Source organism: Canis lupus, chromosome 11 (genome assembly GCF_003254725.2).
Source record: "Canis lupus dingo isolate Sandy chromosome 11, ASM325472v2, whole genome shotgun sequence".
In the NCBI taxonomy this organism is placed as follows: domain Eukaryota; kingdom Metazoa; phylum Chordata; class Mammalia; order Carnivora; family Canidae; genus Canis; species Canis lupus.
Window position 1 is genome coordinate 32,784,006 of NC_064253.1, and position 23,020 is coordinate 32,807,025.

At 39.0% G+C, this 23,020-nt stretch overlaps 1 protein-coding gene and 1 long non-coding RNA gene across 3 annotated transcripts in view; one reads left to right on the forward strand and one right to left on the reverse strand.

The window, feature by feature from the left end:
- The window catches only part of LOC112650009 (uncharacterized), a 122,281-nt gene that overhangs the window by 25,446 nt on the left and 73,815 nt on the right, over positions 1-23,020 (reverse strand). The window lies entirely within an intron of this gene.
- LURAP1L (leucine rich adaptor protein 1 like) overlaps positions 12,459-23,020 on the forward strand; it is a 48,807-nt gene continuing 38,245 nt past the window's right edge. The window contains exon 1 of the mRNA XM_025432626.3: positions 12,459-13,583. Coding sequence (XP_025288411.1) covers positions 13,263-13,583 — 321 coding nt within the window. The 5' untranslated portion in view covers positions 12,459-13,262. The remainder of the gene's footprint in view (positions 13,584-23,020) is intronic.

Here is a 23,020-nt window from a genome sequence, read left to right on the forward strand (position 1 = left end):
ACAGGACATTATGTTGAATAAGAAAGACATTTTTCATGCTATGGAGGTCATAGTGTGCAGTTAGAATGAATAATTCAGAATTGAGACTAGAGGCAATGGAGCCATTACAGGTTCTCAAGATGATGAAAAACATTTTTAGAAAAACTACTTAGAAAAAGCATCATGCAAGGCAGATGAGGAAGGAAACATAAGGAAGGAAAATCAGTTTAAATTTGATTGGGATAATGTAACCATGGAATGATGAACCTGAACAATATAGCCATGTCACCAAAATAGAAAATATTTTTATTGAAAAAAATCAGTAGGGCTTGATGATTAACTGAACATAGGAGTGAAAAAGATAGAGGCATAGTAAATATGCCTAAAATTCTAACTAGTGAGAGAGGTTAACCTTAAAAGTTGTGGTGCTACTCATTTAAATGAAGAAGTACAGAAAACAGCTAGTTTGAGGAAACTGTCTAATTTAATTTTAGACATGATGATTTTATGTAGCATGAGGTAATAAAAAGAATTGTATTAGAGATAAGCAAACCTCGAGTTCTGTTCAGAGCATAGAGAAGGTACTTAAGATGTTAAATTATTATTTTCATTAAGTTACTCACCATCTTTAGGTACTTATGTTTCCTAAGCTACTAAAAGGACACATAAACTCCTGGTAAAATTGTCACATTGTGGGGATAAAACAAGATGGTGGTTGTTAGAATTTTTGGTTATTGTTCAGCCTTACATGAAGTTATAAATTAGAGATCAAAGGCAGAGGTGTGCATTTTTGCCTGATCCGTATAGAAGTGGTGTATCTGCTCCTTGTAGGATCTTAAAGAAGACTAGAGGAAGGTCGCCCATATCCACTTACAGATGATGCAAGATAGCAAAACACAGAGAGCACAGGATCTATTTTCTGAGAAACAAATCCTAGGACTGGCTGAGCTTTCTTCTGCCAACCAAGAACCTCTATTTTCCTTACTATAAAATAAGAATCTGACATCCCCTACTGGATTTAATGGATTTGTTCTATAAGCTTCAATGAACATAAGAACAGGACTCTGAATAGGTAAAAGAGGGAGAAAGTGATGCTGTGTGACAAGGATACACGGCTCTCTGGTTTAGGGCAGATCTGCAAAGAGCTACAACCAAGGAGAAGGAAAGGACCTGATCACAGGGACTTTGATTAAAAGTGGAGAAAACATTCGATAATGATTAAGCATATGGACTCTGGAGTTAGACAGAAGAGTGTTTATCTTCAGATAAAACACAACTCCTCACTGTGTGGTCATGGGAAAATTGCAAAAGTTAGCTAAGCCACAAATTGTAATACGAGCACAACTTTAGCACCTCCTAGAGTTGTGAACCTGATGACACGCAGACTAAGTACTCAGTGAGTGCTACCTAACATTATTAAAAGGAAACAACATTAAATCTACTTTAGTCAGCACAAGGACATCACTCATTTCTAGAAAAAAGAGGGAGAGAGAGAGAGAATGGAGGGAGGAAAAAGGGGACGGAGAGAGAAGACAGCAGCAAAGATAGGTCAAGAAGGAGAAATGGGACAAAAATGAGGGAGAAAAAATTGGAAGAGCTATGGCAAAAGGGAACAGGGAGAGGATTCTTAAAATTAATATTTACAGCCTGAAATTTCCATATCTTTTTTCTTTGTCATTGAAATAGAAGCAGAAGAAACTAAAATATAATTCTGGATGAAACTGGAAACAAATGTTCATGGGAAACTCAATGGAAAGCTTAGCTGGAGAGCGAAAGAGTAAAGAAGGGAAGAGCCTTGATGTCAGACATAGGGAAATGGAATAAAAGAGTGAAATACGACTTTCTGTAATCCTTTCCTGCGTCTTTTTCTTATTTCTATAGCTATATTTAAATGCCTTTTTAAATAATGTGCAATGTCAGCCTTCTTAGTCAAATATGGTTTGGCCTTTATACACTGTTTTAAACAAAGTATGCTTACATAATTAGGAATGCTGCTATAATACAAAGCAAAGATATTGCATTACACCAGGAAACTTAAGTTCTATAAAACGGAGGCTACATTCCAGCAAACTAACAAACCTTTTTTTATAATCCCTATTCATACACAGTTCGGAATGATGTAATGCCAGGTTATATATCAACTAAACCATTCTTTTACTGAATCCCTGACCCAAATGCCTGAAGAATCTGTCTGGCGTTGATAGCATATTGAAGAAATGAATTAACTCTGTGGCCTTTTATATGTTACTACAGTTCTTACACAAGGACTGAAAATAATCCAATTTAAGGTGCTCTTCTAATGATTAAGAAATGGGTATTAACAAGGGTTACAAGTTCACTGAGTTAGGACTTAATGCAATTTTCTTGTGGGTTAAGAAATCCTTCATACAGACTGGGACGTAGAGATTTTAGTCATCAAGAGATTTTTGGCAAACCTTTAATGTGGAAGACATGTGCATTCAGGGGCGGCCACAGGGAAAAATTATGTAGTACCCGCAGTTATACTTAATGACCCATCACCTCTCAACCTTGTCTCCCTCCCACATGCCCAGATACACATACCCAGAGACTCATCTATCTCTCCCGACACAGGGCTCTTCCAACCAAGTCCCCACACTCTAGCGTTGGCCTTGACTCTTTCCCATAATACTGTCTTTTATCTCAATACCCGCTACCCAGTTATCTTCAAGCCAATATGGCACAACACAAATCAAGCTAAAGTGTTCCTGAACATTCATGTATTGAATTCTTTTCTAGTTAATATATTTGAAATTGAATGGTAAAGGGTTTTCTGTTTGTTTGTTTGTTTGTTTTTAAGTTCAGCAGTAATGCTGTGGAGAATATAATTTTGCTAGGTCATATATGAAAAATACAGAGAACTCATTTCATAAAAGTCACATGTAGTTGCTTTGATTGTTTTTCCACATTGTGTCAGGCAATAACTCTGCCCAGTCTCTAAAGTTTGTCTTTGCTCTCTACTTAAAGGAGTTATTCCAAAATTATACTGTGCCACATACTTTTTTATGGGGGAGGTATAATGCAAATCTGCCACAAAGTAGCCAGAGAATGATAATATTATAGACACTGTATAGAGTTAGGATTTTAATATTTAGTATTCACAAAGGTTCCCTAGAAGAGTCCCTATAATTAAGATATAGACATACTCAATAAATGACATTTTTACTTCTTAAAACATCTGGGATTCACTTCAAAAATATTCTACTTAATTTCTTAGGGTTAGAAAGACCCTACTTGTTATAAAAGGTTTGCATAAACAGTTAAGAATAAAATAGAAAGCATTAAAAAGAAACTTTAAAAGTGATATTCTAAGTTCTTTTTATAATTAATTTAAATTAATAGAAAAACATAGACATTAAATTAAAACCCCTCACAATCTCATTCCACAGTACAGCTTCATTATTTGATAAATAAACATATATATTTTATAACTGGTTTATAGATCTCTATACATGTATATGTATGCCATGTATTTACACATAGGTGTATACACACATATATATATGTTGCTGAAACCTGCATTTTTTTAGTTTTTTTTTTTCAGTTAACAATACATTGGTAATATTATCCTCTCCATTTTGAGTATTCTGCTATCACCTCCTTTTTTTTGATTGTAGAGTTGTCCAAGCTGTGGTCCTACATAATTTATTTAACTAGTTCCTCATTGCCAGACTTTTATGTAGCAACTTTTGCTAGCTCGGTTGTTTTCTCTCTGGATTTGGTAATGGACATAATTATAAATAAATCTCTCTGTCTATTGCTGATGACCTTTTTAGAGATAAATTCCTAGAGAATGAATTGCTGAGTCTAATGGTATGCCTGATTTTAAAACATCATCACTGGCCCTCTAGAATTTTACCAATTCACAGGTATACCAACAGTTTTTTTAACTCACCCCAGATATAGTCACATCAGGTGTTTTGAAATTTGAGGTAAGTTAGTGAACACTTTGTTTGCAAGGAGATTTTCTTGCAAAGGAGTTGTAACAACCCGCATACAAGCAATCAAGACTCACCTTTTCAGGATCCCACTACCCTGTAAATCATCTCTAGCACAAAACCAAAATGGACTGAGAAAGTGAGAATGAAAGTAAGAAGTGTTTCTGCTCCAAATTTCTACACAGCTATCAAATGATTGGTTCCTGTTGTAGCAGAGTGACCACACCTGTTTGGGGATGCTATAGCATCTCAGACACCTATGACTACATCTCTTCAACCGACCCCTCGGAGCCATCATTGACTCACAATCTCAAGACAAATATGAAGAGTTTTTGATAGAACGTGATGGAATTTAAGTCAACTTAGCAATGTTCTAAAATACACATTGAATATTTGAACTACCACAGCCAAAGTTTATCATGGAACTGCTGGTCAGCTACCTCAAAATCAGCTCTTACACATGGTTGGGTACAGGAAAATCACAAAAAGAGAGAAGAGGTTGAGCAATGGCATTCTCAGCTTAGCTGCCTTTTATCTTCTGGAATGGCAGGACAACTTAGGCTTTTTTCCCTTATGAAATTGCCATGCCCTTGGCACTGGCAAGGAGCAGTCTCACTGACCAAAAGGTCATAAACCCTTCTACCCAACCCTGATTATTGCACAAGCTTTCATATAGCACCCTTTCATGATTGCTTTGCTCCTCCATTGCCAGTGTTTTTTAGGACCATCACCTTGTGAACTAAATAATTAATTTCTACTTCTTTTCAGATCTGGGGTCCACCAAGGGCCAGATTCAGTCTCAAATATTGGCCCCATGCTGGAAGGGAGTGATAATATGAAATAAAAAGCAGAGAATGAGACTAGCCATCTAGAAATCCTAATGTCCCTTAATGATTGAATATAAGTGAATCACGAATGCATTTCTTTTCTTTTTTTTTTATCTCTATTTTAGTTTTTATCACTCCCTCACTTGTAATTGAATTTCCCAATAATGTTAGAAGCAGTAACTCAGTGTGGGCTTACCAAAAATATATGTTCTGCAGTGAAAGCCCTAGCAGCCCATTTGTAGGTATGAAAACAACAAAACTTTGGGGATAAAATATAACCATATATATGTATACATATAAAACCATATGTGTGTGTGTGTGTGTGTGTGTGTGTATTATAATGATGTATATAACTACAACTGGCAAATCTCACCTTCCCCGCTTGACACTGATGCCAGTGTAGAATTGGGGAAGCAGCTTCACCCCTTGGAGCTTCAAATTAATCTTATGAAAGTAGGATTGGTAACATTTGTGTCTGGAAGATCCAATGACATAAACCATGTAAAGAGTCCATCATAACGTTTAATACATCACAGCTTCTCTTATAGCCAGTATTTTCAGAGTTTCTCTCACTTTATTTTATCATTGTGATTGGTGCTATTTTGAGTTAAAGTATTTTTCTGTTTCTAAAGGTTCTTGCTGATTCCTCAAATGGTTATAATAACCAGTAACTATCTGCCTTAATATTTTGAGGACATCATTATAGTATTTATCTTTTATATAAGATGCACATACTCAATCTGTCTCATTATGGTCACAAAAGTACTCTCATTGAATCCCACCTACTTCTGAAAGAAAATCACATCCTCGGTCTCACTCTTTCATTCTCTCCAATGCAGCAACACTAGTTAATAGCTTAAGAAGGCTAACTTTCAACTGTCCAGTAATCCTCTTAAGCTGTAAGACTAAGGTTTGCAATTCTAACATGGGAAGTTTTTGAGTTTTAATGCCCAAATAATGCGAAGTCATGTGTGCCTTTATATAGAATCTTTGTGATCTTTTTTTAAAGTTAAAAAAACACGTAAAAACTTTCATCCCTCATTTTCTCCCTCCCAAGACTTCTGAAAGCCAGTGTGACCTTTCCTTCTATACCTGTAACACCAAGAATAAGGAGAAGCCAGAAGCCTAAAATATGGACAGGAAATGAGCTATTCATAAAACATCACCAGAAACGGGAATTGATCCCAAAGGTGGGAATTCTACAGCATGTGAGATATATATATATATATATGTGTATATATACACATATATATATATATATCTCAAAACCCTTGTGGAAACTCATAGTTCTCGCTATCCTTCTTAGATACAGTCTTCTCTGCGAGTCTTCAACATTGCTTTTCTCTACCCTCACTGGGGTTCTAGTTCAATATGTTTGGCTTCCATGCTGTTAAAAAATCAATGCTTCAAATAAGATCTGTCAAGACATGTTCAAAGCAAATTCATAAGATTGCCTTTAAACCAAGACATAGAAATAGCATATTTCTTTGGGTTTTTCATGTTTATCTTAGTTTTTTATACTATAATATTATTAGAGCCTACCTCAAATTCAATTTTAGAAACCATCAAGATATTTGGTGAAAGATATCAAAGGTCGATTATATGATTTATGTCCATGACTATGCCACTGGATTGCAGGATAAGGCTGTTTCTGTGATCAAAGTTTTCCAGCCTATAAAACCATACTTAAAAAAAAAACCTAACAGCTATTAATATCTAACTTACAGGTGATTAATAATAAAAGAGTAAATTAGACTGTCAGTTTTAATGCATATTGCCTGATTGAGACAGTCTGTTGTCTATTTCTTCCCTGTGGCTTTACGCCTTCAGGGCTGCCTCTATAGTACTGCCAAATATAAAAAGGATAGCAACTAAAAAGAATGTGCCAGTTCTTTCTTTTTATTCACAACCTCATGTCTGAGGTGAACCTCCACGACCAAACACCACAACATTATGAGTTGAATTGTGTCTCCATCCAAAAAGATATGTTGAAATCCTAACTCTATGCTACCTTAGAAGGTGACTTCACTTGGGACTGGGGCTCTTGTAGTTTTAATTGCTAAGTTAAGATATATTGGAGTAGGGAGGGCCCTTAACCCAATATGACCTGTGCCCTCAGGAGGAGAGAAAAATTGGGGCTTAGACACAGAGGGAAGACAGCCTTGTGAGGATGCAGGCAGAGGTTGGAACTATGCTGCCACAAACAAAGGAATACTTGGGAAGCAAAAGCCACAAGGGGTGAGGCTGGATCCTTCCCTAAGGCTTTAGAGAGAACATGGCCCTGTCAACATCTTGATATTGGACTTCTCATCTCCAGAACTGCATTTCTGTTTTGTTGTTGTTGTTGTTGTTGTTTGTTTTTTTCATTTCTCTTGTTTTAAGTCACACTTTAGATTTGTGGTATCTTGCTATGGCAGCCCCCAGGAAAGGACCAGACACAGTTTTATGAGTTCCCTAATTTTCCTGCTTCTGACTTTGGGACCCATTTTCCCAAGTATCACTTTGCTCAACCTTTTGACCTTAAACTACACTGCTTTTTCTGACTTTGAAGTTTTTATTTCTTTGCTTTAAAAAAAAAATATTTATTTATTTGTCGGAGAGTGTGAGAGTGAGAGCGAGAGAGCACAAGCAGGGGGAGCAGCAGGCAGAGAGAGAAGCAGGCTCTCCGCTGAGCAGAGAACCTTATGTAGGGCTCCATCCCAGGACCCCGGGCTCCTGACCTGAGCCAAAGGCAGATGCCTAACCAACTGAGCCACCCAGGTGCCCCTTTTATTTCCTTTCTTAAGTATAATTAATGATCATCTTGCAATATTTTACGAACCAGACATGCAATAGAAGTATCCCATATAAGTTTTCAGGAGCAAATTGTTAAATTTTTAGGTATTTTGCAAGTTGATTGCTAGACACATCCATGATTTCAAAAATTACACTGTATAAGCTTTAAATTAGGCAACTTATGCTAAAACGAAGGTAATAAATAATCAAAATGCATCCCTTCCTAATTATTTGACTACATTTTACTACAATCTATGCTCTTGAGGCTACCCATGTCTAATGTATCTGTATGGTGTAAATACTATTAGAGCACTGTGCCAGTGCCCATCCTTTACCAACTCATACTGGAAGCTTGAAATCTGTCATAGTGAGAATATTTACACCATTAAGACTGTCAAAAGCTACAAATCAGTTATTTTTATATTTTCAGAGAACTAGTTGTAAATGTTTATCAGCACACCACTGAAATATCCTGTCACTCCATTCTATAGGCCAGACTGGAACGGCTACAGAAGAACCAACCAAGGTTAGCTTCTCCAAAGAGATTTGATGGACTTTTCTGGGCCCTGCTCTGCACCTTTCATTAGGAATTCAGAAAAGCAAGGAAAGCAAGTAAAATCAAATAAAGGACTCTATTACAAATAATGAAGACAGAGAGATTTGACAGGGATTGTGAAGAGGGGATAAAGCAGACTTAGATGCTGGTGACCTACTTTTAGTATTGTCTACTAAATCTCTCAGGGAAGTGTTTAGCTGTGATTATAAATATTAATTAGATTCCAATCAGAGTACTATTTAAAGGATCTGTGCTCCTTAGGGAGAGACATTTCAGATAGATAGATAGATAGATAGATAGATAGATAGATAGATAGATAGATAGATGATAGGGCGATATACATGGCATACACATGTATAAGTTGCTCAAGTTGGTAACAAACTAGATGGCTTTACTTAGTAAAACAGACCCAACCCAGTTACAAAATTACATTTGAATTTAATGACTATAAACAGGCAGGGTAAAGTTTCACAGCTTTAGCAGATCTATAACTCCATTGTGTATGGATAAGATCAACATTCTTTAGTTTTGCTATGACATCTTCCTTGTTAAACAGTTCATCAGCTGAACAAAAAGATTTATAGGAACAGCAGCTCTACACACTTAAACACAAATTCAAAGAATCCGATACCATGAAATAGGTACTTCCTAAAAATCTTAAGCATAATTTGAGGCTGTTGGCTGCTTGCTATTATTCCGCACTGTGGGAAGTGAAGTCTCGGGTTAGAGACTCTGCCCTCGTGCTTGAACTCTCTGCCAGCAGTTGGGAATGCTGCAAACTTTCCATCAGTGCCAGAGAGAAGGTGGAAGGCCTTTCTTCTTTTAGCCACAATGCCAGCAGCAGATTAAGGAGTGGCATTACTCACACCATGCAGAGTCTTGCTGAGTCTACTTTTGCTGAAAGTACTATGTCTCATACCAGGAAGCGTTCTAAGTGTGGAATGTGTGAAGTGCATCACATCACTCTGTTTCTGCGACTGTGGCTTTCTTTTCAAACCTGTCATCTGAGTCCAACAATGTTCCCATTTAATTAGCCACTACGTTTCTTTTTGTTTTGCTTTGCTTTGTTTTGCAATGATAAATAAGAGGTTCTCTTTCATTTTCTGTGAACACAATCCAACTGAGAAGGAAAATCAGTCTCTTATTCTCCATAGTTTAACACTCATTCTTAGATTTCTTAGGCATTCTAAATAGAAAAATCCAATTCACACTTGAGGCAGTCAGAAAAGGAAGCATATAATAAAGTAGTTTGGATCTAAAAAGTAATGGGACAAATAAATAACAGAAAAGCTATTTTTATAATTTTACTTTTCAGTAGATTAGGCTTGGGGAAACATGTATTTGGAAATGGACAAGAAGGTCAGGAGCAGGGAGGGAATGCTGTTAAGAGAGCTACGGAGATACAAAAAGGTTATCCAGAAGAGATTTTTCCCTATTTCTCACTGTTCTTTCTCTTTCATTTTATGATGACCTCACTGTCACCCCAGACCCCCATGTTAGACCCACTACTGAAAAATTCTTGACAGCTAATTCCGCAAATCAAGATGTGTAATTAACATACAAGGCTAACTGACAAGGTTAGCAAGTGGTTAGATCTCTCACAATTCTTCTTTTTTTTTTTTTTTTTAATGATAGGAGAAATATCCTCAAGACCCAAAGATTAAAAAATAAAGACCCTCTTTTTTAAAATTTTGGGTAAGGAATGTCTCAGACCAGATCACATAAAGCAGTAATGACAGAGTTAACATAATCTATAAGAAGCCTAATAACAGTTCTGTGATTCTGTTTTGAAAATTAGCACTTTGGCATAAAAAATGTCTCCATTTTTTAAAAGAGTTTCTTTATTTATTTGAGAGAGAGAGAGAGAGCATGAGCAGGTGGGGCAGGGGTGGGCAGAGGGAGAGGCAGAGGCAGGCTCCCAGTGCAGGGCTGGATCCCAGGGCCCTGAGATCATAACCTGAGCCGAAAGCGAAAGCTTAACCAACTGAGCCACCAAGGCGCCCCAAAATGTCTCTACTTTAAACTAAAATGTCATAAGCCGTTAACTGGGAAATTTTGAAAGGCTCGACATAACAGCTTTTCTTAAATGTTTGCATTTGTTTTACATTGCACTGGCACAAAATATTGCTTTATATACAAGCTTTCTTAATGAGACCAGATTTATTTTGTAACAAGAATAAAAAATGAGGGTGACTACAGAGAGAAATTTCATGCTTTATAAACCATAGGGAATAATTACGTTTCATAAATGATAAAAAAAAAAAAACCTACAGCATACCTTTGTGAGTTATCAGAGAATCTGGTACTATTCTTTGTCTTTGAGGGTTTTTTTATCTATCTGTAAACTGGAATCTGCTGTCTTTCATATTTTGTCAGTCCTTACCAAAGTTTCAATTCTTCCAGGATCTGTTTCTAACTCTCTAAATTAATGTTTTCAATTTCTCTCCCACCCTTCTGCCTTAGAGCTACAGAGAAAAGCTGACCATCCAGATCCTTAAGAACATTCTAGGTTATCTTGAATCTAAAGAAGCCCAGTAAGCTGATGCTGGATGCATTCAGGCCTTATTTTTATTTTCTGAGGAGTTTTCTCTGTAGGCATTCAAAGTGAAAAAAAATTTCCTAATTTTGAGTTATCAATTTCAGTATCAAATACTAATTTTACTGTCTGTGACTCATAGCAAAGGAGGTATTCCCTTTTTGGACAGTTCTATTGATAATTTGACAATACACTTTTTTATTGACCAAGTGCAAACTAGCTATTGTGTTTGTGAGATCCTCTTCTCAACCAGCCAGCCCTATGCTGAACTTTTTAAGGGTTTGAAACACACACACACACACACACACACACACAAACTGCTTTTTTAAGATTTTATTTATTTATTCATGAGAGATACAGAAAGAGAAAGAGAGAAGCAGAGACACAGGCAGAGGGAGAAGCAGGCTCTGTGCAGGGAGCCTGACCTGGGAGTCCATCCTGGTTCTCCAGGATCAGGCCCTGGGCTGAAGGCGGGGCTAAACCGCTGAGCCACACAGGCTGCCCCACAAACTGCTCTGGATTGAAATGCAAGCCTTCCATGATTATCTGTCACAGTGCAATTCTTACCCAATGCAGGTGTGGTTTTCCAAATTTAGGACAAAGCATGTTGTTTTATCAGTGAGTTGAGATTTAGCATTGTTCTCCTTTGATTCTATAAATGGTTATTCCAACTTTAAAATGGGCCACTTCATTTATAACTATTTTCTTCATTGATTTCTAAGACTGAGAAATAACAGAAATTTCTGGCATGCTGAAAAGGGAACTTTAGCAATTTTCTCCCTGACATGAAATATTTCATTCTGATGGCCCATGCATGTTCCCTATCCTTATAATTCCTAGATGAGGCTATATGGAGAACACACTCTGAAATGTATCTATGGGCTGAGTATAAAACCTGAGTGACGTTTGGGAATGGAGCCCATGAAGGACCAAGAACACAAATACTTATTTGTCCTGAAAATAGAGGATCTTATATTTTTCAAATATTCCAATGGAATCCCCAAATTAGAGTTTACTAAATTGAAAACAGTATCCTCTACTTGAAGATTATTAACGCAAACTCACCATTGAGTCAGACCTATAATCTCTGTAGCTCATTGTAACTTACTTGGTAGAAATATCTCATAAAATTGTATGCTTTGAGTCTCTTCAAATTGTTGGGAAAAGATAGATAAAGTACCAAAGACAACTTTTTCGCTAGATCTGGCCAATACTTTTTGTCTCTGTAATTAAAAGTGTCTCAGCAACTTCTCCCTTTTAAAATCCATCCCTGGGCAGCCCGGGTGGCTCAGGGGTTTAGTGCCGCCTTCAGCCCAGGGCATGATCCTGGAGACCTGGGATCGAGTCCCACGTCAGGCCCCCTGCATGGAGCTTGCTTCTGCCTCTGCCTCTCTCTCTCCTCTCTGTGTATTCTCATGAATAAATAAATAAAATCTTTAAAAAAAAAATCCATCCCTACCTCCGTAGCCATATAAATTATTCCGGCTGCATAATTCTTCACGTCTTGCAGTGAAATACTGTAATATTGGGGAAGATAATTCATTTTGGCTGTACATTCTTATTGAACTTTTGGTGAAACTTTCACTTTTTACTAGTGTAGAAAGTGGGAGAGGCTTCTAGAAGCCAGACTTGTGCTCTATAGGAAGACAGGGGGTGAGGAATGCCACTACATTTAAAGTCAATCTTCTTTCTCCAACTTTTGTAAACTGTTTTGAAGGCTGCGGCTACCAGGCAATTTCACCAGGAAAACTGAAAATCTAACACCGGTCTTAGGTACTCCCAAGTACAGCAGCTCACTGAAACTGCGGCTGGCAACGGGGTGAGAAAATTTCTGTTGCTCTTCTTTCCTGTGATATACGGTACAAGGGTTGGCCCCGGTTTGGTCCACCTGCCAGCGGAGTTTAAAGTTTCCAGGGCTGGGAGGAACACAATGACTTGGATCAAACTGCCTAAATGAGAAGAAGGGCATTTCTGCTACAACAAGGAAGCCCTTAAACTCCTGCTAAGCTAACCGTCTCTTTCATGCGTCCATGCACACGACCGACCTCCTCTATCACTGACCAGGGATTATTTCTGACAATCCAGGATATTCCGAAAGCTTGGAGACATATGGCTGGAAAATGAAACGACCCTGGAGTGTGGCCACATCATTACTTTGTGTCGCGTGGTACCAGATGGGCAATCATGAATGATGCCGAGATGTGAACGGACAGTTTTATAAAGCGAATTTCCACCCCCCACCCCCCCAAAAAGCCCAAACAGACTTCGTTCCCCTCTCTTTTCTTTTGGTTTATAATGCTTGGATTTTTCTCCTCCCTGCAATATCAATGAACTCAACTCGGCAGTGGGGTGGCCAAAGAGGACGAGGCTGAAGCGATCTCTGAAACCCTAGTAAGTGTCGGAGGAGCCACAGCACCCGCGCCACCGCGGCTGCGACCCGCCGGGTCCGGTGCGGGTCTCGGGGTTGACAGCGGCGCGGCGCAGGCGGTTACGGGGCGGCCGGGGCGCTCCCTCCGCCGAGGACAGAGCCCCAGGCGCCGGGAGGGGTTCGCTCATTTCGCCGCAGACTTCGAGGCCGCTGCTGCCTCCCGTGCGCTGCGTTTCATTACCATCATCCTCGTTCTTGAAAAGTCATGGAAGACGGCCCGCTGCCAGACCTCAGAGACATCGAGCTGAAGCTGGGGCGCAAAGTACCCGAGAGCCTAGTGCGCTCGCTCCGCGGGGAGGAGCCGGCTCCCCTGGAAGGGGACAGGGACCCCTGCGGGGGGAGCGGCGGCGGCGGCGGCGGCGGCGGCTGCAGCAGCAGCAGCAGCAGCAGCAGCAGCAGCTGCAGCTTCCCCCCCTCCCTGCCGTCCTCCTCCTCGTCCTCTCCAACCTCCGGCTCCCCACGTCGCAGCCCCTGCAGCGCCCTGGAGAGGCTGGAAACCAAGCTGCACTTCCTCAGGCAGGAGATGGTGAGTGCGGTGCGCCAGCTGCGGGGAGGAGGGCCGGGCCCCCGGCGGGAGACGGAGCGCGGCGGAGGCTGCAGGGCTGAGCGCGGGGCGCTGGGGGCGCGCGTCGGGGCGGGGGGCGGGGGGGCTCGTCCACCCCGGACGTTGCTCGCTCACGGTGTGCCGGGACGGCAGAGCCTGTTTTGCTCGGCGTACTCTACGATCGCGCCGACTCTGTGCTTCGGGCTCCGACCATTGAGCTGCAGGTCCGCAGCCGCCGGAGCCCCCTGGCCGCCGAGGGTTTGCGGTCACTAAGGCCCTCTGGGGCCTGCTGTGTGCCCTTCACTCTTTCGGTTCGAAAGGTGGCTCGGCCCTTGGCGCTTCAGCAAAAACACTTCCCGGTTTGCCCAGAGGTGGCGAGGCAGGGTCCCTCCCTGCCAGTGATCCTTCCCAGCTCGCTCGGCCACCACTGCCCCCACCCCCGCGCCCCCCCTCTTGGTGCAGCGGGCGCAGCGGGCGCAGCGGGCGCAGCTGTTCCAAGGCCACTGGTAAGCTGCCTCTCCACAGCTGGCTCTGAAAACAATGGCCCGCTCGTCCTTGATGTCCTGGGGAATAGCTGGCTGGACTGTTTTGATCCTAGCAAGCAGGTGATCCCCAGGCCCAGGAATTTGCTAATGACCACTTCCGACCCTTCCCCCCTCAGTCCTCGATCTGCAGTTGTTTTCGGTGCCGCTTGTAAACATTACCTTAGGAGTAGGACAATGAGACTAGTACTGGGTCGGAGAATCCTTTTGTTATTCCGGATGTACTTAAACGGAAAAACTTATTTACTGGCCAAGAGTTCTGGGGCAAGTCCCTTGGCCTCTGTGAGCCTCGGTTTATTTGTACAATGAACTGGATGGAGGAAATAATTCCTTCCCAAATCCTTTGAAGAAAATAACCACCAAGCAACAGCATTTCCTCCCAGCCTGGAGTGGAGCAAAGTTGCAACAGGGGTCTCAGTCACCCCAGAGGATGGTGAGGCTTTTCTACATGAAAGGATCCTCCTGTCTGCTAGGGCCTTGCATTAAAAGTAAGTAACCCTGGGTGTTTTCCTTAGTTTCTCTTTCTCTGCATTTGGAACACTCTGGAGGTAATGAATTCCACAGCATAGAGTAATCTTGGCAAATATATAAGTGTACAAAGCCAGTCTTCAGAGATCATGTCCTGTGTTCAGAATTTTCACTGTGTAGCCTACATACAGGTCCCAGGATGTCACTCTAAAAGCCCATCTCAAGACCTTTAACGTTGGTCTCCTGGGGGACTTTAGTTTTATGTCTCAGGTAGCTGTTTTCTTCCTATTTGGAATGGTTAACTGTTGAAAGCAAATCATACACACATACACCTTTGCCTGTATAAGTCTATAGATGTGCATGCACATGTGCATTTGTGTGTATATATTCATACACCAGGTGCAATGCAAATTATTTTGTTACATATTCATGTTTCCCTGTCTAAATCCACACAGGTTCTGTATCTTAGTTATTCAAAAAGTCCTTATTAAGCATTTACTATGGGGGCTGAAAATACAAAATGAAAAAGTCAAGGAGGTTGTCTGTTTAGGGCTCTCAAATCTCTTGCACTCATTTGCCACTTATTATTTGTAGTAAATAAAACCAAGTGTGTTGAAGAACTCCATACAGGGAAAAATCCGGTTATTTTCAACTAAGGACAGTTTCTAGACTTACTCTGTTTTTCGTGATGAAAATATCATAGACACATAAAACTCTGTCTCTCCAAGCCAGAGCTTGCTGTGTGTGTTTAGCGTATATTAATAAATGCATTTTTAAAAAGCAGATAGAAACCACCACAATAACAGCAGCAAATTGCTAAATTGACCGTTTTGTTATATCTTCTATGTGAAGCATCAGTAGCTGCAGGAGAATTTATGCCAAACAGATGTTTTGTGCTCAACTTTGGGCTCCACTGAAGGTCTCCATTGGGAAAATAAGAGCATTAGCCATGGGACTTTAGAGAAGAGATTGAGACAGGTACATTCCTCTGCCAGTGAGACTGGTTTACCCCATTTTACACGACTCTTTTGGGTGCTAAAAACCCCAGCTTCAGCATAACTGGGAAGCAACAGATTTGTTTTTATGTAGACTTGGCAGTTTTGTTATAAACACTGAACAGATGCAGTTCTGCCATTCTTCCTGTCTCCTGTCTCCTCCTCGCATCCCCATGTAGAGAAGTTAGAGAACCAGAGTGGAATATGACCTCTTAAGTGTGATTTTTACGTTCTTTTCTGCCGTATACTATGGGCACTGAGTTAACCTTCTTGGTATGATGCGTGACCCCACATTTCACGTTTATTACTTCTAGTTGTCCACAGATTGTTCTGGATTGTCCGGAATTACCAGGCTTGGCCTGCCCTCAGAACTCTTTTCTGAGAAACACCTGAGCCAGGCACAAACCTTTCTAGAGACTTTCAGGAATTAAGTCTCCCTTCTTTTCCTATTAGATGGATGTGTATACCATCGACACAATATTGCATAGACTTGCAGGGAGGCAGTCTTACACAAAGTTCCTTATATACACATGACTTCATCATTGTCTCTCATCAACTTTTATGCCTTCATGGAGAATTTCCTTCACCCTTATTTGTGATGTTACAACCAATGCTCTTAGGGGTCTGAGAGATGCAGTTGTAAAAAAAGGCAACTTGAAAGAGATTGAAGAATGGAGAGAAACTATTTCTGTAGCCAGACTTCTTAATGGTGCAACCCTTGTTAACAACATAAATAGCACCATATATGATAAAGCTTGTGGGAAGGAATATATTAGAAAAGAAAATTTGCAGGCATGCATTTGGTACAAGAGGCCCACTTAAGGTAATGATCAGGATGTTTGGGGGAGGAGACAGATTTTCCCAGTATGTAAGCATTTTTATTTTTAATTTATAGATAAGGAAATTTGATAATTCAATAGACAAATGCAAAGATATACACAGGAAATTTACAATGAAATTGGAAAGAGATGTCATGCCTCATGTACAAAGTCTGCCCAATATGTGTTCACTACCTTTCTGTTCAGAGTGTTTTAATATTTGTTATCATTTGAATCTAAAGTCATACTGGAAAAGAGGAAGTATTTTCATCCATGTTTTGCAAATAAGGCCATTGTGGCTTAGCAGACCAAAGTCACACAGCTGATTAGTGAATAGAATCACAAGTTGAACTCTTATCTGACTCCATGTACTCTGCCCCCCCCCCTTCCAATCTGCATGTAAATCTGTGTGATAGCTCAGCACCCCCTAGAGTATTAAGGGACCAAGAAAAGAAGCTCTGGGGATACATGTCCGGAGTTGTTGCAGATACAGTTTCTTTCAATAATCAGTGATTTATTGAGTGCCTACTATGTGGCAGACCTATCGCTAGACCTTGGTAATATACAATACAATGGCTGCTTTAAAAAGTCAATCCTATGTCTGGAGCTTTTATCCCATGTTCCCAATAGTTTTCATCCATGCAAAGACTCCTTTTACAAATGTTCTTAAAAATGGGACTTTCAGCATTGCTTATGAAATATTACTCTAAGTTTTCTGATATCCCATGATATCCAAAATATTTTTCCAATAAATGTAAATAATCTCTATCAAAACCTGTGTTTTACCATTCAGTCATACATTTTACATTGCATTCTTAAAAGATGTTCAAAGACTTTTAATGTTATATCAGTACATCTGTGACACTTATTTTCATCAGTTTTTCTCTGAAAGAAATTTCAAATTTGTCAAAGACAAAGGCAATCGCTAAAGAATCAAAATCTGGAATTGGAAGGGGTCTAATGCACCCTCCCTAGTTTGCCTTCCCTGATAATTACTGTTTAGAAAATCAAAGAGTAGTTTGGAATGAAGTATATACTACCGTTGATGCCACATTCTGGTTCCAATCGATTCTGTATTATGTTGGGATGATTACTAATCTTCAGGTTACTACCTAAAGGTTACAGTGCCATTATGAAAACTACTATTGAAATACCGTGTTCTGATTTCCGTGTTTTTGGCAAATGCACAGCAGTTGTATGATATATCTAATACAATAAACAATCTCAAGCTAGTTACTTATCTTTTCTTACTATTAAAGCATTCAAATACCCTTCCCAGTTCCTCAACTCTTGCTTTAATAAAGTTTTCTAGGCAATTCCAGGATGAGACAAATACACATACTCTCAGACAAACATGCACATGATACTAGCAGAACGTAAATCAAAATGTCAAAATTTTTATGAGTGGTAGGTTTATACTTGGTTTTTGGTAATTTCTTTTATTGATCTTTTCTATATTTTGCTCCCATGTTAAATGGCTTGCTAACTTTGTAATAAAAATAAGCGTTATCTTATATTCTCTCAGAAAATAATTACATTAAATTAACTTCACAATTGCTTTGGATATGCTTCAGAAGAGGCTAGGAGATGTCTATCACTTGTTCTATTATTCAGTCACTTTTTATAGCTAGGTAGTTTCAGTAATATTTTTACTATTTTATCATTAACTATTTTTGGGGGGTTGGACAAAAATTTAAGAGAAACCCTTAGGTATATAATTGAGAAGCTGTAAAGTGGAAGGTACTTTCCTTGATGAGTTCACAAGATAGCAGAAAAGATAAAATAGGAATATAATTTGGCCAGAGAAAGATTACAAGCTAGCATGTCAGCAGGTGCACAATGCCATAGCAGAGATCAGACATAAGTGTTGAGATGAACAGGTAAAGCTGAGGAAATTTTTGACAGCATCTTGGACAAAGACTTAAAAGTTCTGATGATGATGCTAAGTAAGGGCTTAATATTAGGGATAAAGACATCAAGGAGATGAGGAAACTGATTCCTAATAATGGCTTCTGTTATTATGCACACAGAGTGTTATTATACTTACTTAAGTCTGACAAAAATCTTGTTGAAACATCTTTCCTTACACAGTGGCTCAAGAACTGACAGCAGTGCACACAAAGGTAGCAATGTCATTTTGCTAGCAACACAGAGACACAATTTAGAGAATTTATACCTAACTTGAAAACAGTGACAGTTCCAAAACCTGATGGAGCCCCGCCCTGTGCCTAGGAATGTATGTTGAATTATTGGTACATACTTGAAGAACACTTTCCGACCAAAAAGAATTCCCTTCCATTCCAGTCATGTTGCACAAGCATGCTGCCCTGATCTTGAGACACCACAAATATTGTGAGATTTTTTTAGACTGATTATGCTCATTTCCATGACAGCACACACACAAAAAATATCTTTAACTTTCTGTTTTGTAGTTAATAAATCACAAACGAATTTGTCAGATGTTAAGACTTCAGGGTTTTTTGTTTGTTGGTTGGTTGGTTTTTTTAAATACTACTTCTGAAACCGGGATTTATGGCTAGAGTCTCTGGGGTCCCTGAGAACTTGACACTTTTTTGTTGGTTTTCTTTGAGAAATGTTCCTTTTGTTCTTCTTTAAGGTTATTCTTCGCTACTCAAATTGTGGGCTTCTGGTTTAGTGGAACTTTTGTGGGTTTGGAGCTAGATGAGCTGAGGTTCCAGTCAAATCTAGAGCAAGTCAAGATACAAACCAGTAGGGCCCAGTCGGCTGCCAAGGCCCTGCACCCTCCCTCTGGAAACTCTTGGCCCACCTTCCCTGATCAGAGGCCTGCCTGGTTCTCAGTGGTGCTCTTCCTAATCTTGGCTCTTTCACTCACCATTGTCTGGCATTGAGCAAGTTATATAACCACTCTAGGACTCAGTTTTCTTGTTAACACAGGGATAAAAGCATCTCTATTAAGGCATTGTCAGAAGCCACTGAAATAATATAAGAAAATCAATGATTATATAGACATTCAGAAATAGTAAGGGCAATGATAGTAGTGGTATCATGCCAAAGACATAGCTGTTCTGTTGATCTTACACAAATAGCCACAGATGGGCAAGGTGGTTTTGGTACTGATTAAAAATTAAGCATTTCCTTTACTTGACTATCATAGCACTTCCCACGTCATCACATGTTCCACAGAGACTATGCTTCTTTACAAAAGTTAAAAAAGAATATTCACGGGCTTTGCCTCGCTTCAGTACAACTGGAAATCTTGATTTTGATTTTAGACTTAGCTTTTATGAAGCAGCTACTATGATCTAAGTGCTCTGCAGAGTATAGGAGCTTAGATTTAAGAGCTATGGAACCTAATTTTCAGTATTGACTAGTAAGTCTACGAACTAAGACTAATTTTGGTTTCTTACAATGAAAGCTTTCTATGGGCAAAGCACTGGGTCAGTTAAACATTTTTTATGCATTATCCTACTGAAACGTTATAATAATCTTAACTAAATATAACTTAATATCTATCTTATGGGTAGATATTAGATATTACCAATGCTTATAGGTAAAGCATTGCAGATTATTGTTAATGCCTAAGATTGCCTACACAGTAAGGGGTTGAGCTAGGTTGAAGTTGGAATCTGTGCTTTAAACCATAACTATGCTATTCCCATGCTTTAGACTATCTTGATGCAAATGTTGACACCTAAGATTAGATGTATATATCTGCTCTTCCAGATTTTCAAAACATTAAATATGTTAAACTGTATGCTTTTACTGTAAGCCCTCGAGGAAGAAAAGAATCTATGGATAATCTCTATCTTAGGAACAGTCAAGACTTGAATGAACAGATCCAAAAGTCACCTGGTCCACAGCAACTGTACCCTTTCATTTTTGCCACTTCACCCAGATCTTCATACATACTTCTTCCGAATCCACAAAAAAAAAAAAAACCTGCTAGTGAAAGACTCTCTCCCCGGACCAGCTCAAGGCTCAGAACTCAGTGGTAGAGCTCAATAGCATTCATAACATAGTGTTTTAAAAGCTTACAACTAGTAGCATTTTGTTCCCTGAGATATTCTGTTCAGGACAAGGTTGGATCTTAGATAACTCATAGAAAGAACTAGAAAACTGGGAATCTGACACTATCTTGTGTCCATTTGAACAGAACCTTCAAAATGCTGTTCTAACAGGAGCTCTATTATCCTACTTTTCGGTAGTGATAACCAGCTGCACTGCACTGTGCTGGGATTTCCCAGATTGTGTGGTTGAAACACACTGATTCAAATTGAGCCCGATGTAAATTGTATTTATAGAATTCACACAAAAGTTTATATTTTCAAACATTTCAAACATTTCAGTCTAAGCATCAAAAATAAAACCTGAATGATTCATTTTTTAAAGGGGCTAAACATTGAGCTAGATTTTTATACATAGCTGTTATTATGTTCATTTTACGGAGAAGAAAACTGTGTTTTCTTTACAGAGGTTAGATAATTTGACTAAGTCACTGTATGTGGTTTCCCAACCCATTCATTCAAACAAGAATTTCTGTGAGCCTGGCTCTATGCTGGATCCAAGTCACTCCCAAATTGTACTGTATGTACATAAACATGGAACATGCCCAGTTATTATGAATGAACATTTTTACAGTCATTACATCACACCTCCCAATGGATCTTTTGGTATTCCTTTTAAAAAATGTTACCGCTTTCCTTTTAGAAGTTAAACATATGCTTTCTCATTATAAAACTTCCAGAAATATAGACATGTTGTAAGAAGAAAAACAAAAGTTCTCCTTTACTTACCCCTGACACCACTCCTCCATATTACTTCATACCCAAAAGAAACCATTTGCTGACAGTTTGGTGTGAATCCTATCAGTTCTTTTACTGCATCTTTGGTGGCATAAATATGGTACATACACATTTATGTAAATTTGGCATGTTTGGATTTCATTTTCCTTATTTTGCATAACAATGTTCTATTTGTTACCTAACATTTATTAGATGTTTATGGTATGCCAGTTAGTATCCTAAACACTTTTCATGTATTTTTTCTTTCTCCCTCCTCACCCACTTATGACATAGGCACTATGGGATGTTGGATCATATAACCAGACTCCTGACATATCTTCAGAAATGTTTACCTTGTCAATTTTTATCTTATTCTGTCCCTTCTCCTATATGCAGCCTGATGAGTTACTAGTCAAAAAGAAAAGGTGATTGCTTCACTTTTCATAATAAGTGATTGTCCAACTTTTAACAGTTCTTTTAGAAAGTAAATTCTTCTCATAGAAATAAGACTTCATCAGGCCATTCTTCAGTTCAAAAAATAACAATGTCTTCAAATTGGAATATGCTGCTCCTAATCACGAAACACTGTAACATGATTTTCTTATTTAGATTTTTTTCCAGGTAATAATATGACTAAAAACTCTAAAAGTTGGACCAAAAAGCTAACATGGCACAGGGTGATCCATGCCGCATGGAGAAGACAGAAGGGCATCACACGGATTTAGTGTATCTTCAGTCTTCATGGCTCAAAAACCTCTTAGATTTTTTTTTGACTTTGTAATCCTCATGATAACAAAATAGATTCCATTCCAAGAGGTTAGACATAATCAGAACATTTGAGATTTCAATTAAAGAAATAATATCTTTCAAACTCTTACAAGAAAATGATGTGTGTAAAACTACAACCATGATATGTCATGGACTAATAAGCCCTCTCTCTGCAGTCCCATGCAGTGGAAAAGCTAGATGATAGGAGAAACAAGGAATCAGGGCAGGGATGAGATAGGAATTTGATTGTGTCCTGGCTCTGCTGGACACTTCGCTTCATTTGGTAGCTTCAGGACAGCACTCTCTCATAACTGACTTGGTTGGGTCTGCCAGCATGGCCATTGCAGTTCAATCTATATTCTGATACATTTTATTATGCAAAATGTTAGTCCTATCAATCAGGAGATAGTCATATTGGACTGATTTTAGGAATGAGTTCTTAACCTGACCTCTGATGTCTTATGATTGACTTCAGATTTTCAGAGGATAATTATTTTCCTTATTTCTAAGTTCTAGCCGGCACAACACATTGAACAGGGCATGTCCCTTCCCCTCTTCCATCAGCATAGCTTTGTGGAATATTTATTTTTAAATTTGCTAGATAATATGGCTTGTTTATGTGTGAACTAAAATATTATTAGCATTTTCTACTTGTAATTAAAATTATAGAATGTTCTTTTTTCCTTTGTATTTTAAATTAGGGTACCTGAAGTGAGCAGAATTGTCTTGGACTTTCCATATATTTGATGAGCAGAATAAAATTGTTGCTGTATTAATACCATCAGTAAATTCATAAAAATGTTATAATACCAACATCCCAAAACAGTGAGCTATGTCTCTTAGAACTCTGATTTCTGGCACAGGCTATTATTTTAGCAGGTTCCCTCATTTTCTTTTCTGTTGCAAAACTTGTTTACATTGTTGTTTTAGTATCAACTAAACAAAGCTTGAGATCAATGTTGAGAAGGAAATTTCTCTCCTCCTGGTGATGAAGCTCAACTTTCAAGGCTGCTAAATTCAGAGATCTACCTCCCTTTTACCAATTTTTACTTCCTAAAGATAACT